The sequence below is a fragment of the Leopardus geoffroyi genome, chromosome B2 (genome assembly GCF_018350155.1).
Source record: "Leopardus geoffroyi isolate Oge1 chromosome B2, O.geoffroyi_Oge1_pat1.0, whole genome shotgun sequence".
Taxonomy (NCBI): Eukaryota; Metazoa; Chordata; class Mammalia; order Carnivora; family Felidae; genus Leopardus; species Leopardus geoffroyi.
The window spans coordinates 37,648,031-37,666,308 of record NC_059332.1 but is presented as its reverse complement, the minus strand read 5'-3'; the positions used below and the strand labels follow the sequence as shown (position 1 = coordinate 37,666,308).

The 18,278-nt window shown below is 54.4% G+C and overlaps 1 protein-coding gene and 1 long non-coding RNA gene across 2 annotated transcripts in view; one reads left to right on the top strand and one right to left on the bottom strand.

The window, feature by feature from the left end:
- GLP1R (glucagon like peptide 1 receptor) overlaps positions 1-13,957 on the bottom strand; it is a 38,854-nt gene extending 24,897 nt beyond the window's left edge. The window contains exons 1-3 of the mRNA XM_045498072.1: positions 13,776-13,957; positions 5,553-5,649; positions 4,509-4,616 (exon numbers count right to left, since the gene is read on the bottom strand). Coding sequence (XP_045354028.1) covers positions 4,509-4,616; positions 5,553-5,649; positions 13,776-13,853 — 283 coding nt within the window. The 5' untranslated portion in view covers positions 13,854-13,957. The remainder of the gene's footprint in view (positions 1-4,508; positions 4,617-5,552; positions 5,650-13,775) is intronic.
- LOC123608323 lies at positions 810-3,152 on the top strand. Its single transcript, XR_006717191.1, has 2 exons — positions 810-967; positions 2,868-3,152. It is a non-coding gene; the product is annotated as an uncharacterized LOC123608323 (long non-coding RNA).
- Positions 13,958-18,278: the final 4,321 nt, after the last annotated feature.

The window sequence follows — 18,278 nt, the reverse complement described above, 5'->3', positions numbered from 1 at the left end:
CCAGTATTAAAAGCCAGGCTCATTCTTGGCCAGGCCTATGGTCCCCAGATGCCCATCTTGGCTGGAGGTAGGGAGGGTCCAGGCACAGCCCTGCTTATCAGCCCAGCTTTATCTGGCCCAGGAACTGCTGGCAAATCACAGCCAGGGGATTGGCTCTGGTCTTGTCAACACCAGGAGGCAGCCGGCCACATGCCAGGAGGCCCAAGGATATTTCATTAAGTCAGACCCTGGTGCTGGAAATAAAACCCCCAATTAAACACTTCCCCTCCCGGAAACCGCAGCGGCGTCTGTAATCAAGCTAACAGCCGCCCTTCCACGTGGATGCAGGCTCTCAGGGCTGCGGAGAGCTGCTCATGAATCCATTAGTTCTTGCACCCTTAGCAACAACAGCGGCCAGCAAGGACTACTGGGCCCCATCTGACAGACGGGGAAGCTACGATTCAGAGACGGTAGTCACAGCCCCATCCCATCGTGGTGGAGTGAGGGTCAAAGGCAAGGCTGGAACTGAAGGCATCAGCTTGGGGTGGGAGGCAGCAGGGGTAGTGCACCAATCATGACCCAGGAGAACTACACAGACCCAAGATCAAATCCTGGTTCTGCCCTCAACCAGCTATGCAGCCTGGGGCAGACCTCCCCAGGTCTCAGTTTTCTCATCTGTGAAATGGGAGCCATAATGGCTTCTCAGGTCTGTGGTGTGAGGATTAGGAGATAAAGCACGAGAAGTGCCTGGTGCATAGTAGGCCTTCATGACATGGTCACATTGAAAGCCCTGCTGATGCCTTCACCCCAATTTCTCAAAAAAGGCACTCCCCCACTGAGGATGGGGCTGGAACTCAGGACACCACCTCGGCCACAACTCCAGGGCCAAGCTCTGGCCTCGGTCTCTCTGTGGCAACGCTGGCCTGCCATGAAAGCTCCTGGGCTCCACATTACTCAAGGGAGGCACCTGTCAGAGTTTCCGAGAATTGTGAGTTATAGGCCATTTTAAAAGCATTTTATGACTCTCATGTAATGAGAACTAAACTAACAAACAGGTACAGATCAGGAGGGGGTGCAGCTAATGAGACCAGAATGATTTGTAACAAGCAGATCAGCTGTTTGTGGGTAAATGAGGCTGTTGGATGGCCCTCAGGCGGCAACAGGCTCTCAGAAGCCACTCAAGCCTTCTGGTTTACAAAGTCTTACTGACACCAGGCAACTTGTTCGAACATGTTCCTTCCTTGACTCATCTGCTTCTGCCCTCTGGAGTCCCAAATTCTGAATTAGAGGGCTCAGAATTCGAGGATGTCTGAGGGCATCCTGTCCCTAGGACATCGTGTGGTTCTGAGGCCTGAGGCCTGGCCCCATCTACAAGGTGATGCCTGGATGTCCTCCCTTCCTGGAGGGTCGTCCTCTCCCCTTCTCCCCCCTTCTCCAACTCCCTTTTGTTTCAGGCCTGGCTCTGATGTCACCTCTCTCTGGAAGCCTTCCTGATGCCACACCCCAGGCAAAAGAGGTGGCTCTGACCTCCCTCAGCACCACTTCCTGAGCCGATGAGCTGACCTCTTCAGCCCTGTGGTGAGGAGTCAGCCCTCCTCCCCAGAGCTGACCTCTTCAGCCCCATGGAGAGGTGTCACCTCTTCTCCGCAGCACACCCACACACACTCCTGAGGTCTCATTAGTACCCCTATCTCCTGACATAGGCCTGACCCGAGTGTCTGGTAATTGTTTTAATCCTTTCTCTAGTCGAACATTCCTTTGCCCTCCTCTGCACCCCCCGGGGACAGCATCACTTGGGCTCCCTGCCCTCTATGAGTTTGGCCAATGGGAGGCACAAGTAAAAGGTAGGAGGGCCCCCTGTGTAGCCACAGCCCTGCTGGGTGGCCTCCCCATTCCCCCTCCACTCAGATCTAGGAATGCTAAACCTTCCGCCTCTTAAAAGTCCTTGGAGCTTTATACACCTTACTGGCCCCTTAACCCTGCCCCGCCCCCTGTAAGTGACCCCTCTGTTAAATTCTTCTCAAATCCCCAGCTGAGTGTGTTTTCCTCCAGGACCCTGCCTGCGACACCCCTGTCCTTCTTGCTGCCCACCGCCCCACTAACTCACACTGTGAAGTTTCTCCACAGGCTGTTCCCCTTGATCAGCCCAAGGATGCTCCAGTACTGCCCCCTTCTGCTTTCACAATCCCTGGGTGAGTGTTAGGGAAGTCCCTGGTGCCAGCCTCTGCCAAGGGGACCACCAGGACAAGCCAGAGACCACAATAATGCTGTGGGAGCCCACGGTGGGTCTCCCTACAGGTTCCTAACTCAGGGAGGGGAGAGTCAGTGATCCTGAGTGTCAGAAAAGGGAGTGAATTAGCCTGGTGAGTCAGGGAGGGGGTGGAGACTGGCAGGGGGCCTATGCAGTGGCCAATATCTTCGTGGAGAAAGCAATAAAACTGTGTTCGCTCATAAACGGGCACCACCAGGACCTATTTCCTGCTCAAATAAAATTAAAGGTGATGGATGGAGCTGCGAGTGGCAGGCAGAGCTGGGGGCAGCTTAGTGTTGAGTGATGGACCCTGTCCTGGGCCCGGCTCCCTGGGGTCTAGAGGCCCAGTCCAGGCTGGCCAAGCAGCCAGTCCCAAACCTCTCGGAGGCAGGGAAAGTCTGTGTATTGGGGGAGGTGGGGGAGGTAAGTAGGGTGGGTGGAGAAAATTAACAGCAACCATTCTTCAAGAACCTGCAATCCTCCCAGCGACCCTTATCACCGGATTTATCCCATCTCCCAGATGGGCGAGTGAGCTGAGGCACAAAGCGGTCTGGGAATCTGCGGAAGCTCATACAGCCACTCACAACATCGGCAAACAGAACCATTAGATTATAGGACTCGACTTTTTCATTTGTAGGGAGAGGCCAGGCCGCTCACCGCCCTCTCTTGGATGGAGTGTGCCCAGCCAGCAGAGGCCCAAGGCCACCCACCTGTCGTCATGCCCGGAGCCACAGCGACACGCACACATGCGCACACACGTGCATGTAGGCTCACTCAGCCTGGTGCAGCAGTGAAACGCACTCTCAGCCAGACTCCAGACCTGATTCCTGGGTCTGCTACCCACTAGCTTGTGGGCTTGGAAAAGGCACGTAGCATCTCTGTGCCTCAGGTTCCTCCTCTATAAAATGAGAGCATAATCAGAGTACTTGCTCATGGGGTACTGCTGTGAGGATGAAATGAGCGTAGGTATGTAAAGTGCTTACAACAGGCCACAGAAGTGCTGCGGGGGCGGGGGGGGGGGGGACAGATCCACCCTGCATCTTACCAGGTGCACGTTCTCCCTGCACACCTCAGGGTGAGGTGGGGGTCCTGAGAGAGCAGAGAAGGAAACAGCCTCCTAGCACTCCTGCTTGGGCTTCATCTGACCTCAGTCCTTGGTTCTGAGGTGATATCCACGCCAGGCCTTCCCAGGGGCCCTAATGTTCCAGTAAGGGGCTGCCTCCTCCAGGAAGACTGCTGGCTTCCCATAGTATGAGGACGTTTGCTTTTGGGTTGGTTTCTGCTTGAAGGCCTCTTCGAGGCACAGTGGTTAAGAGCACAAGGCTGGCTTCAAATCCTGGCTCTACCATTTACCACATCATCTGGAGCAAGTGGCTGAAACTTTCTGGGGCCTCAGTTTCCTCAGCTGTGCAACAAGCATAACCACAGGGTAATTGTAAAGAGTAAATGAATACTCTGCTTTTAAGGCAAGACTTGGCATGTAGGTCGTCAGTACATACTAGCTATCGTTATTATGAGAGTCTTTTCTCCCCTTACTGAGACTATGAGCTCCTTGAGGCCAGGGTGCTAGTCTCCTGTTAGCCTCCCTGGTGCTTGGGATAGACAGGTAGTGATGGGGGCGCATTAGGTAGCCCTCTGAGCAGAGTGCCCTCCGCAGGCTCTGTAGGTCCCTGCACTCCAATGACTCTCGCACCCACCCAGACACACCTTTCCTGGTGCAGGGTCCCCTGCAGGCAGGAGTGATCTAGGGAGGGAAGCCCACTGGGGAGGGACAACCCCAGCAGCACCCTGATGACTAATCCCATCTATGTTCATCTGACCAGTGAGCCTCTGAAGAATCAGGAGGTAGCCAGGTACCACTACCAGGTATGGGGCACCTACAAACACACATCATACGTACATACATACACACATACACATACCCAGAGTAGTGATGCCTCTGGGTAACCCCCAACCCTAAGTCTGTTCCTACCCAGCTCCTTTCCTGACTACTGGATGGAGGGGGCTTACATTTCTCTCTTAAGTCAGGGGCTGAAACCCCACACTCTACCCTCCCCCTATCACATGGCCAGCATAGGCCCTAGCCTAGGTTACACCTGACACCCCCTACTGTAACCCCCAGAGGAAAGACCGGGAGCCCACCCATTAGGAGGCCTAAAGATCTTCTGGGGTGGGGATGGCTGTGCCTCGGCAGAAAGGCAGCAGTGTGCACCCTGCTCCAACTCCACCCCCCTGCCCCCCAGCCTCCTGGACACAGGGAAAAGGAGAGAGGACTTACCACTGCTGGCCCAGGGCAGGTACCAGGGGCAGCTGACATTCACGAAGGAGTCCGGCAGCCCGTCTGGCCAGCAGGCATACTCATCGAAGGTCCGATTGCAAAACAGGCCTGGGTGCAGGAGGAACAGTCTCTGAGTCCCCACCCGGCCTGCCAGTGGCACATCCCCTCCACTGCCACCGTGGAGGCTGGCAGGGCAGAATCCCTGCGCTCGGCTAACCTCTGCTGAGCACTCGCTGTATGCCAAGCACTGTCCCCACCCAGCAGGTACCAGGCCAGGGGACTCAGCCACTTATCAGCAGTGGAACTTCGAGCAAGTTACTTAATGTCTATTTTCTCACCTGTAAAATGGGACTAATCCTGAGCCCACAGGGCCTTTTGGAGACAAATACTGTGTTATATAGATACTTGAGCATGGTAATTAAGTGCTCAATAAATCCCTATGGGCCATTCTTTTTTTTTTTTTTTTTCTTTTTTTGGAACTTTCAGTGGACCCATGATTTATTCAGACTCCCTATGAAGGCAGTATTCAAATAAGGGAAAGACTGATTATACACTTGCTGAGATCAAAATGGAAGACCACCTCAGTGTGAAAATAAATTGCAACGCAAACATCTAAGAAGAGTGCCTATAGGCCTATTCTTAAAGTATACATCATAGATGAGGGGGGAACGGTAGCTCATGGGGCTTGAATAACCCTCTATGGCCGCTGTGCTGTGATTGCAGGGTCCAGCCAGCACCAATCTTCTGCTCTTTAGACCACCCCATAAACTCCTCTGAAACATTTATTCCTATAAATATGTTGGTTGGGCCTCCAGCCCCAGCACAGGCCAGAAGTGCTAAGGAGGACACAGAATGGAAAGGCCAGGTCCCTGCTTCCAAGAGGCTCAAGCTGGAGGGAGAAAAGGGGATTAAGATGGCACCCCCAGGTATCAGGCAGGTGTGGCATCCTAGAGAGGCAGATGATGCCCAACCATAGCTTGGGGGTAGGGAGCGCCTTCAAAGTCTCCAGGGGATTGGTTGGGTGAGGGTCCCACCTGGACTCACCTGTGGCTGGGGGTGGAGCCTCAGTCAGGAAGCGTTGGCACTGGTGTCGGTATTCTCGCCATTTCTGCACTGTCTCTGAGAGGGACACAGTGGCACCCTGTGGGGGGGAGGGGAGAAATGGAGGCTCCTTGGGTCCAGCCAACCTCTCTTTTCCCCCCGGCCCCCACACCCCCTTTTTTTTTTTCCATCTCCAGAGAACTGTAGAGCCTGAAACTCCACCAGGCATTGGCTATCTCTGAAAGGGGGAGAAAGTCACTACCACAGAGGCACTCTGGTGGATCTTTTCACATTTTTATCCCCAAGTAGACAGATGCGTAGCTTGATGTGTATTAACTGACCAGCACATGTCTACTGAAATGATGATTTGGGGGCTGAGTGGGTGAAGGGGGAGTGGGCCGCATTCTGACCTCACCTAAGAGGCAGAGTTCCTGAGGGACCACGGCTTTGTGACTGCCAGGGACTCCTTTCCCAGTGCCCAGTCAGCCTGCCTGCAAGGTTCTTGCACTTTCAACCATTCTAGAAGGGCACATGCCGGCCCAGAGTGGGAGAGAGACTCAGTCGAAGTCACACAGCACCCCAAGGAGCAGAGCTAAGGCTAGGACTCTGGCTCCCCCAGATCAGTGACTGTGATGGTGTATTGGGAGGCATGTGGTGTGGTGGGATTCAATGCTACAGAGCATTGAAATAGGCCATCATGTCATCCGGGGGGGCCAACACACCACCCATCGTCCCTTTTTCTAGCATAACGTTAGAGATCAAATATTCAGCCCAGCTTCTATCACCTGAAGTAGTCCTGAGGACATGGGATCAGAAAAGTTCCAGAACAGGGAGATTTGGCTTACAATGGGAGGGGTCCCCCTATCTGTGAGTAAGGGGATATGAACCTCCATTTTTAGATAAGGTAACCAAACAGATTTTTTAGCACAGAGACCCAAACGGACCCACCCATGTGAGAAATGTCCCTTCTGAACATTTTCGTGCACTTCCTGTAGATATATCTTGGGATTGTGATTCTTTTTTATTTGTATTTTTTCCTCAACAGGCTCCAAATGACAAATACTCCTCATTTAGAGTCTGCAGAGGCCAAGATGACCAGGGAGCCCCTTGCATAAAATGTAGAGCCTATACATAATTTAAAACAAAAGTTCACTTTTTTGAAATCACAAAAATACACTCGGGTGCTAAAATTAAAATAGCTTCTTTTGGGGCGCCTGGGTGGCTCAGTCGGTTAAGCGGCTGACCTCGGCTCAGGTCATGATCTTGCGGTCTGTGAGTTCGAGCCCCGCGTCGGGCTCTGTGCTGACAGCTCAGAGCCTGGAGTCTGTTTCAGATTCTGTGTTTCCCTCTCTCTGACCCTCCCCCGTTCATGCTCTGTCTCTCTGTCTCAAAAATAAATAAACGTTAAAAAAATAAAAATAAAAATAAAAATAAAAATAAAAATAAAATAGCTTCTTTTGGGCAGCTTGCACCCTGGACTTGGTGCTGCCCTAAGCACATGCTGGATGTGGTTTTGGGTAATCCTGCCCTGGTTTAAGCTGAGTCCTGGTTTATAGGACACCTCCCACAAAGACACAGGTTGTCCTGTGCTCATCCCTGCCCATAAGGGAAGCGCCAGGAAGGGACCCAAGCTTGCTTGAGCCCCAGCACATTCTCCAAGTAAGGGTGCCCAGGCCACAGGTGGCACCACCTGAAGGAGTTCTTCTGAGGGCAAAGGTCAAGTGTATTTGTTTGAAAAACAAATAAAAGAACAAGGAATAAAACACAACAGCAGTTAAGGCAGTGACTTGATTTTGGCTACAAAAGACAGGTCAGCAGAATTTTTCACTAGAGCCAGTCCTGGTGGATCAACCCCAATCCCCAGCCCACCCCTTTTCCTTCTACCCCCCACCCCCACCCCCTAATGCAGCAGCTGGTAGTAAAAGGGCAGAGAGGCTGGGGAGAAATTCTCCTTGATCACTCTTTCTAGAAGGAAAGCAGGCAGAAAGCAAGGTCACAGCTGGGAACTAGGGCAGAAGGTGTGTCTGGGGCAGGGAGGGAGAACAGGGAAGCCCATGGAAACTAAAAGTCTTGGAGTGGGGATTGTAGTGGGGTTAAAGGCTAAGGACAGCACCATGAAGGCCAGCTTGGCCACCAACACTCCAGGGAGGTTCAAAACAGAAGCAGCCCTGTCACCTGCTCTGAGGAGAGCTTCAGATATAAAACTATCTTAGACAAGGACTCCCGGAGGCAGGATTGTCTGCCCCCTCAGACTGGGGCTCCCTGAGGCAAGGCTGTGTCTCCTCCCTTACACTGGGGCTCCCTGAGGGCAGGGCTATGTCTCCCCTCAGACTGTTGCTCCCTGAGGCAGGGCTGTCTGCCCCCCTCAGACTTGGGATCCCTGAGGACAGGGCTGTGTCTCCCCTAAGATAGAGAGCTTCCTGACTTCTTCCTGAACCAGCTCAGGGTCTCCAACATACTGCTTACTGTACAGCCCTGCCCTCCAACCCCCTACATAAACAGCATGAACTACTGGGACCTCTGGTCTCTCCCCGACCAAGTGTTTATGGAAGCCACATTATGCCAGACTCTGGGAGGTGGTGGGGATGAGAAACGTGGGAAACACAAAGAGGAAAGACAGGGCCCTGACCTGAGAGAGTTCCCATGCTATTTGGGGGGTGGTGTCAAGGGCTGGGCAGCACAGAACAGAGAAGGCAGGGGTGAGAGTGTTCAGAGGGTGGTTTGGCCCAGGCTCAGTGTAGACTCAGCTTTGGGGGACAGGTTGGGCTAGCAAGGGTGGAGGGTGGGTGTTTCAGCAGGAGGGCCCAGCAGGTACAAAGATGCAGAGGTGGGGATGTTGATGCTCCTGCCAGCAGAGAAAGGAATTTCTGGGTGAGGGAGAGAGCAGTGGCCAGGACTCGGACAGACATGAGGCTCTGGTCTGGGACAAGGCTGATGACGTCCAGTAAGCAGGGCCCAGGTGCTCTGGTGAACACAGTAACACAGTGGAGGGTGAATAACCCTGGCTTTGGGCTTAGATCCAGGCCTGACCCTGGCTCCCCCATAAATTAAGTTTGTTACCTTGCCCAAGAATCTTAACTTCTAGCCTCAGCCCGTACATGTGCAAAATGGGAATAATAATAGTCCCTACCTACACCCTGCCCAGGATTGTTGTGGGGATTAAGTGAGTTTATGCTTAGAATGGCCCCTGGCACATGGAAAATGGGCAGTCCATGCAGTCCTTCTCACGATTTCTGCTGTTTACAGGAGAAGGGGGAGGGCATAGTGGATGGGTCAGCCTGGCTTCCTGGGGAGTCTGGGCGCTACCTCTCCCTCACTTCCAGGATCAACAAAGTCCCAGGAGGAAACGGACATATTTTCATGCCAAGGCCCCATCATTCTGCATCGTCCAGTGGCAAACCCAAGTGGGGATGCTCGGGATTCCATGCCCCTGGGCAGGGAACTGTGAGGGGAACTGTGAGGAGGGGCAGGCCCTGTCCACCAGCCCCTAGCCCCGGTTCATCCTCCCCTGGCATGAGTCCCTGCTCCAAGCCTGATGAGGTGGGGCTGTGGGTGCTGGGTACTGGGAAGGACCCAGTTGTAGATGCTCCTGCCTCACAGGGCAGCAGACCAGGCCCACAAGAGGGCAGCAGTGGCGGGCTAAGGTGCCAGAGTGAGGGCAGGATGGAAGTTTTAGAATCAGGACTTACCAGGTTTTATGAGATCTCTCTGAAGGGGATGGAGAGATAAAACGGAGACAATGCGCAGGTGGGAGTTATAATAAGGAGGGGCATCTCTCAGATGCAGGAGTTTGGGGAGGAAGCAGGAGGTGAGAAAGAGGACGCCAAGAGGGAGTGGTGTGCAGGAAAGTGCAAGTCCTGGGTTCAAATCCCAGTTCAATCTGTTAATCTGGGATTGATAAGATGCACTTTAATCCTTTGGGGCCTCAGTTTCCTCATCTGTACAACAGGCATATTATTCTTCTCAAAAAGTTACTGTACTGGGACGCCTGAGTGGCTCAGTCGGTTAAGCATCCGACTCTTGATTTCAGCCCAGGTCCTGATCTCATGGTTCCTGAGATCAAGCCCCATGTTGGGCTCTGCGCTGAGCATGGAGCCTGCTTGGGATTCTCTCTCTCCCCATCTGCCCCTCTCTCCCACTCACACACACTCTCTCTCTCTCTCAAAATAAATAAATAAACTTAGAAAAAAAGAGTTACTGTACAGATCCAGCAACATAAAGTAGATGAACACCTTTATGAATCATCAAGCCCTGTACAAATGGGCAGTCTTCGAAGGAAGAGCAGACAGGAAAGGACATAGCTGGCATGGATGCTCCCAAGGTGACAGGCTTTCCAACACCCTGGGAAGGTACTCCCTCTCCAAAGACTAGCTCCTAACTGAAAAATTCCTCCTACAGTTTTCTTAGTGTGAATACATCTGTTCCTTTTCTGGAAGCCTTTTTGATTGAAGGAAGGGGGAAAGAGACCTTGGCCTCCCTGGGCCACCGAGGTGGGAAAAATAGGAGAGGATTCCAAAGGAGAAAGAGAACTCCAAAGACAAACTCTGGGGCCTCCTAGCTGATGCAGCCCTTATCTTCCCCAGCAGCTCCTCCCCAGACCCCCCAGACCCCTCCCTCTCTGCCCTCCTCCCAGAGCCCACAACATCACCCTGGCCCCAGTGCCCTGGAAGGGTGAGGCTGCCAGACCCCTGGCTCTTTGACCCCCCATTAGTTTTTTCTTAAGGGCTCCAGACATGTGAGCAGAAGGGCAAGGCAAAGAAAACTGACACACATTGTCATATGCACAGGAACCTTCACATGGGTGTCCTGTCATCCACATTATCAAACTCATCGTTGAGCACATGCTTACATACCAAGACATGACAGTCTCACTCTCTCTCTCTCTCTCTCTCTCTCTCACACACACACACACACACACTCAGGTACACACTCACATGCTGAGACATCACCCCTACCACCATGCGCGCGCACACACACACACACACACACACACACACACACTCCTCGACTGACATATGCTCAATTCACACTGTCACATACATGCATACAGGGAAACAGCCACACATTCTGTCACAAGCATGCTATCTCTCACCCACACGCTGGCACAGACTGGAAGAACCCATTCACACACATTTTTGTCACAAGCATGCTATCTCTCACCCACACGCTGGCACAGACTGGCAGAACCCATTCACACACACACAAACCTCCCCATAGACACAGTATCATACATGGGGTTGCAAACACATATACACTGCCAGACACACAATTACACGCTGAGACGTTTCACACACCAGTGGCTCCCACACCAGCAGACTGCCACACGCAGGATCACACACAAATACACAGAGAAACAGGGGCCAGGGGCTCATACAACCCACACCCTTCTCCTCCTGGACTCTCTCTCTCTGTGTTCCTCTACCTATCTCTACCTCTGTATCTCTGTGTCTATCACACACACACACACACACACACACACACACACACACACACACAGGAATCTGCCTAGGGCCAGGCTGCAGCTAAGGAAGGGCCTGTTTTTCCTCAAAGAAAGGGACTGGAGGGCAGGATGTGGTTTCTTGGTTGCTCCTGTCCCGGGGCCCCCACCCGGGATCCGGGTCCGGGAGGGAGCCCAGCTCAGAACAAAGTCCACGCTGACCGCTGTGCACCCTGGACTCCCTCCGCCCTTCACTAGAGTACAGAGGCGCAGGCCTCCAACAGCCCCTCTCCAAGCCCTGTTCTGCCCTGAAGAAGGCTTCCAGATTCTGGAGGACAAAGGGGTCAGTTCCCCCATGTGCCTCAAGTTGCCATTTCAGGGTTCCAGCGTCTCAATCCTCTCCATGACTTTATGTGGTAGAGCTTGTGATCCCCGTTTACAGGTGAAGAAACTGAGGTTTGGGATGGTGAAGGGTGCTACCCAAGATCACCAGCTAATAGCAGACCTGATATTTGAACCTAGTTTTCTCTGGTTCTAATTTTGGGTGTCCAAGTCTTGCCTGTCTCCTCATAGACCAGGTTCCTCACAGGGATGGTGGGGAGGTAAGGAATAGGGGAAAGGGGTCTGGTCCTTTCCAGGAGCAATGAAGCAGTGGCCTGGGTCCCTTTCTTTAGAGGTCAATTTGGCCACTACCACCTGCCCCCCTCCCAACCCCGGCTGCTGGCCAGACCAGAGAGTAGACAGCTCACTCTGTATTCTTCCTTCAGCCCCACCTGGGAAGTCAGGTATTAGGTACCAGCCCAGCCCCACACCCCATTCTCCTCTCTGAATGACCCCTTCCCGAATGACTGGGTCATCTTACAAAGGAACTTCCCTTTTCTGAGCTTTCTCCCCCATCAGTGACATAGAGGGAGTAACTCTGGCATTGCTGACCTCATGAAAAGAAAATAGAATGCAAAATTCACCCATTTTTAGAGTCATCTACATGGGCATGGGGTTGTACCACAATGACTGCAGTCTAACGTCAAAGCCCTTTTGCTAAGCTCTCTGTGGTGGCCAGAGATGCTCAGTGCCCCCCAGTAACAGAATCCCCAGAAAGCTCCACCCTCTCTGCTCAGAGCCTGGCTCATCCTGCCCATCTCTGCCCTCCCAAGCCCAGGGTTGAGGAGTCAGGGGATCAGAAGTAAGAACAGGTCCAAGGAGCCCAATTCTTCTGGGAAAAAGAACTTTGGGAAGAAGCCAGGCAGCCTCCAGAACCTCTCCTCCTCCCTGAATCCAAACCAGGTCTGCAAACTTGGCCTGGAACAGGACAGGGGCAGGCAGCAGGGCCTCCGACCTCCACCCAGCACAGCCCAACGCGGTAAAGGTGAGAGCCACGTAGTAATGCTAATGCATCTGCAGTCTTGGCTCCTGAAAGATCCCAAGTACACCAGAGAAGTCAAGGCCTGGCTGAGGGACTTTGGGGAAGGTTCTGGGGCAGTAGGGGTGTCTCCTGTGGCTAGGGTCAGTAGCTGGGCTGGAGGACAGGGAGAGGAAGGGAATGAGTCCAGAAAGGAATTGGAAGGGGGGTGCTGAAAAATGGGCTGGCACTTAGCTAGGGGGCAATCTGTCCATATCTGGATTCTCAGCCAGGGTGGAGTCAGCCTTCACCAAGGCCATGCCCCCTCATCCTGCCCCCTCCTGTGCTGGGACAAATTCCAAGGCCTGTACAGGTCCACTCCCCAAAGCTCTCAGTTCTTTAGGTCTGGGGGTAGGAACAAGAGATGGCTCCCTTGACACCAGTCAGGCCACCCAAGCCTGCACCTCCTCTCTGCTCTAGCAACCTCACAGCATCTTTGGACATCTCCCCACTCCACAAAGAGGCCGACTACACCCCCCCGCCCAGGAGCCCAGAGGCAGGAAAGGCAAGAAGGACAGTGAGGGCTGCAGAGAAGGACTGTGGAGGTCCATCTGTGGTCCGCTCGCCAGTAGCATCCAGGGGGCCAAGGTGTCTCTGTGTGTCCCAGTGTGCATCCCGGTATATGTTGTCACCCAGAGAAGTCAGAATGGGGGGTCAGACAAGTGTGTGAGGGGGACACGGCCGCGTCCACAGGAGCAGGGAGCCTCCTATGTGTTTGCCGCAGGGGCTGGGGTGGGAGGAGGGCACTCAAGTTCCATCTGGGAGGTCAGGAAGAAGGACAACTAGCTGCCTCCGCAGGGCCCCTGGGGCTATGAGTCAAAAGCTGTGCCGGGGGTGATGCTGAGGGGGTGATGGAACTGGGTGTCCACACCCTGACCCTCTCCATCTTCCCCGAGCCTTCTCGCAGGGTCTTTGAGGAGCGAGCAGGGTGGGCTGGGGGCAGGCACCGCGGGGAGGGGTCAGAGGCGTGGTGGGAGAGGTGAGGTCAGGGGAGGGGACGAGTCGGGGCGTACCCCGGAGGCGGGCAAGGGTCTCCGAGGAGAAGGAGTTGGGAAAGTGGTCTGGGGAGATGCGGCGCAGAAGTCAGCGCAGGGCGGCCGCGGGGCAGCTGGGGGCCTGGCGGAGGGCGGGGGCGGCGAGGAAGCGAGATCCGCGGGGTTGGTACCGTCAGCCGCCGTCCAAGCGCCCACCTCGGGCCGCCGTCCGAGCCCCCTCCCCACCCCCCGGGGCGCCCAACTCTCCAGTCCCTGCTCCACCCCCGGGGCTTCGGTTCCCACCGCCTGCGGTCGCGGAGTTTCGCTCAAGTCCCGGCCGCCCCCGCCAGGACCGGCTCCCGAAGCGCGCAGGGCCCCCTGCCTCCCCGCCTTCCCCCGGGGAACGCGGGTCTCACCTGGGGGCGGGGGCCGGCCCTGCCCACCGCCCCGAGCAGCAGCAGGGCCAGGCAGAGCGGGCTGGGGGCGCCGGCCATGGCAGGGGGCGCTCAGGACCGGGCCATCGCTGCCACCTGCGGAACCGCGCGCGGCAACTGATCCCGGGCGGCCCGCGGCGCCGGGGGAGGAGCCGGCGCGGGGCCGCCCCGCCCGCGGGAGGGGCCGACGGGGTCCCGCGTCTTCCGCCTCGGCCGCCCCGGCCCCGCCGCGTGCGCCAGTCCGTCCCGGGCCGGGGGCACCGGGCGCTGCGCTTCTGGCGAGCGCCGCTCGGGCAGAGGTTAGCGCGGGAGCCGGCCACCAGCCCGCCCCCCACCCCCGCGCCCCGGATTCCCCGGGCTGTGGAAAGCCAGGCCACCCCCCACCTATTCAGGATACCCCAGAGGAAACTGAGGCCGGAGGGGCACGTAGGACTTGTCCAAGGTCACCCGACCCGTCGGACCCCTCCCGTAAAGTGTAACCCCAAGAGCTGTGAGTGACTAGTATAAGATATAGCCACCCGGCGGGGTTACCCCCTCCCCAGGTCCTCTCCTCATTTCCAAGTTCAGTCCGGAAGATCGCCCCGGGAGAACTAAGGTTGAGTGAGGAGCTGGGAGGCGAAGACAAATAGATCAGTGGAGCCCCGAGGCAGAGGGTCTAGAGATTTTCCCCACTCCTGCAGCCTCCACAGTCCTTGCTCTGAGTCACTAGGCCCTTAGAACCGTGTGTCCGTATGCCAACGTGGGCCCGTCGCTATTTCCTGTGTCTCCTGGATCTTTGTCTTCAGCTTTGTAGGGACTCTATTTTAGCTGCCTTCGTGTCCACCGCTCCCCGCCTCGACCCCCCAAACACAGTGCGGGCAGGGGGTGGGGGCGGTGGTGCACAGGCCACCCTCAGATTCCCTTGTAACGGCCAGGCTGTGGGAGGGGGTGCTAAAATGCACTGACTTTACTTCCCTAATAAACAGTGGGAGTGGGAAGAAGGGATTACTCCAGCTCTAAAACAACTTTGACGTCACTGTTGGGAAGCGGGGTGGGGGGGGGGGGCGGGTGGCTGCAGCACGCAGTCCTGGAGCCGCCATAGGGCATGTCTGGATCACTCCAAAGGGAAAGAGAGTCTGTGAGAGTAACTGCTCCTCAAGGGGGGAACAAAACTTCTCCAAGCCCTGAGGGGAACTGGAAGGGGTGGAGAGGAGTGGGGAGGTGGGAGGAGACAGCCAGTAGGAGGAGTCAGGGGCTCCCTTTCGGCAAGAGGGACCCTCCTCTCCAGCCAGCCTCACCTCCTCTACCTGGGAGTCTTGTATTTCCTTCCCCGCCCAGAAGTCAGTCTACAGCCACCTTCCTCGCGCCACATAAGACTATTAGCATGTTCAGGGGCCCCTGGGTGGCTCAGTCTGTTAACGGTCTGAGTCTTGGTTTCGGCTCAGGTCACGATCTCCTGGTTTGTGAGTTCAAGCCCCCAGCCAGGCTCCTTGATGACAGCGCAGAGCCTGCTTGGGATTCTCTTCCCCACCCCCCACCTGACAAAATAAATAAATAAACAACAACAACAACAAAAGGTTATTAGCCAGTTCAGCTGCACCTGACAGGAAACCCCAAACAACAATGGTGTAACCAAGGGCTCTCGTATAAAACGAGGCCAGTGGTTCAGCCTTGGACTGGAGCAGTCGCTCCCTGATCATTAGGGCTTCCCCTGTTCTACTAGCTTCTACCATTCGCATGGCCCAAGCCTTCCACCAAAGGATCCAAGGAGGCTGCCCCAGCTGGCGTCATGACATCCAAATTCCAGCCAGCAGGAAGGGGGAAAGGGAAGAGGAGGGGTGTGCCTCTAAGGGTAAGGACAGGTCCTGAAAGTGGCAGTTGTCGGTTCTGCACCCATTGGTCAGAACTTAGCCGCGTAGGCACTCCTAACCGTAAAGGAGGCTGGGAAAAGTTCCCTTTATTCCAGCCAGCCTCTGGCAAGGTTAAATATTGGGGGTTTTATTACCCTTCTAGAAGGCAAAATTAGATATAGATTTGTAGATGATATGGACATCAATATAGATATAGGGAACAATTTGCAAGCTTGGGGGTTGGGGAAAAGAGGAGGGAGGAGGAGAAGAGGCTAGAGGAAGTATTCAGACAGAACTGGGCCTTGGCCATGAATTTATCCACCTCCAAATTACATTTATTCAATAAATATCTATTGAACACCTTGCTATGTGCCAGACCCTGAACTAGGTCCTGGGGAGAATGTGGCAATGCTGCCCCTACCCTCAGGAAGATTATATTCTGTGCAGGTGAGAGACATTAAACAAATAATTATCGGAGCCATTTCTATTACAATCACAATCGTGATCCATACCGCTGTGAAACTCAGATGTGGTGGGAAGTCCCGTGGTCAGTACTGAAAAGACCACTTTCTTTCTGCCAGCGGGCTTTCTCTGACTGGGAGGAGATTTTTGTGTTCAGCCAGTGCAGGCTGGGCACCCCTAGGAGCTGCTCTCAAGCATGGATGGACAGAGGTGGGTGGATAACCACCCCAGCTCCTACCCCAGCTCTGAGGATGGGTGCCAGTCTCTCCGAGATCCCAGGGCAATGCGGCCCCAGCCTCCCACTGCTTCCTTCCCTGGCCTGGCCTGCTTTCCAACAGTAGGGGACTAGTGCTTCCTAAAGATAAACTCCTTGTCCTCAAATCTTCACCCGCAGGTCTGCTTCTGGTAGAGTTCAACTGAAGTCACTGGACATATGAGAGCATCGAGGGACGGAGGTGGCTCCCTGAGCCCAGAGGCATTTGGGTGGCAGATTCCTCAACCTCTCCTGGAGGTCCAAAACCCCTGAGTTTTTTCCGATGCTACCTCTCCTCTCAGCACATCCCCCCCCCCCCCCCACTGGGTTGTGATGGCCTCCTTCTCACTAGGTGGGGCTCCCAGAGGGTGAACATTCTGTAGTGCAGCACCGGCTGGCCTAGTGAATGCTCAGTGTTCACAGACCCTTCCTGGTTCTGTCTCTGGGTATGATGGATGATACTGGGCACCATGCCCTAGGTCTTCTGTGGAAGTGCCTGCAGCGGCTGGAAGGTTGTATATCAGATGTTTGGGGGGATTTGTTTTCCCAACTTGTAAGTGAGTAAGGGTCAGAGTAGGTCCAAGGTCTGATTGCCTTGGTTTGCTCTTTTCTTTTTTCTTTTCTTTTCTTTTCTTTTCTTTTCTTTTCTTTTTTTCTTTTCTTTTCTTTTCCTTTCTCTTCTCTTCTCTTCTCTTCTCTTCTCTTCTCTTCTCTTCTCTTCTCTTCTTTTCTTTTTTTTAAACAAGTTAACACCTTTCCCTCCTCCTTATCCTGACTCCAGAGGATTCCCTTTCTCAAACCCTTATCTAACCTCATCCCTGAGCCCATCCGTTCGTTACCTATCATCTAGGACCAGGTCCTCCAAACTCATAGCATCTAAGAAGCCTACTTGGGACTGACCCCAGTTTGTGTCCTGACTGGACCTCTTGCATGTGCTTCCTCCCACCTCTCTGCCTTTACACTCAGTCCCCTCTGTCTGAAGTGTCCTCACTTACCTTGCCTGCCTGAACTCCTACTCATGCTTCAGGACCCCGCTCAGGCAGCCCCCTCTCTATGCAATGTCTCCTCAGCTCTGCCCCTCAATGCTACTTCAAGACAGCATAGGCACTCTTGTCAGCAGCAGGAGCCCTGGAAGTTTCCCCTAAGCTTAGTTCTCCTTCAGAGTTCCCCAACTTCTGCCCACCCTCAGAGCCTCAGTGAAGAAGTCACCCCCACCTGGAACTTTCCTTAACCCCCCACCCCCAGTTCCTCGGGACCCCAGTCCCTTGTGTTTATGGCCATCTGGGTACTCTGGAACCCCCTTGAATGTTTGCTGGTTAATTTCTCAGTTTCCTCATGGACCCTGAGTCCCTTAAGGGCAGGGACCTTGTTTTACTCCTCTGTAAGCCCTCAGCACCCAGCACGGTGCTTGGCACATACTAGGTACTTAGTGATTCTTGTTTAAAATAAGAAACGGAATGAACTGAAGCACTTAAACCATGCTCTGTCACTGTCCTTGCGACTTTCCCTTGTTAGACTGTGGGCTTCTTGAGGGAAGGGATGTCTCCTTGTTCATCTCTGGATATCTAGCATTAGCACAGGCCCTGGGCACATATTAGGTGCTCAATAATGTTTGTTGCATGAAAAGGGCCAATCCCAGTGTCCAGTGAAGTGCCTGGCACAGAGTAGGTGCTCAAAAACTTATCAGAAGAAAGATGGGCTGGCAGAGAAGACAGATTATGTCCTGGGGAGTACAGTTTTCTCCTCTTGCCACACTGTCATCGGGGCCCCTCCCCCAGGCCCTGCTATGGTCTGAATGTTTGTATCCTCCCCGCAAATTCATATGTTGAAATCCTAATCCCCAAGGTGGTGATTTTGGAGGTGGGGCCTTTGGGAAGTGATTGGGTCATGAGGGTGGCACCCTCATGAATGGCATTGGTGTCCTTATGAAAGAGACCCCTG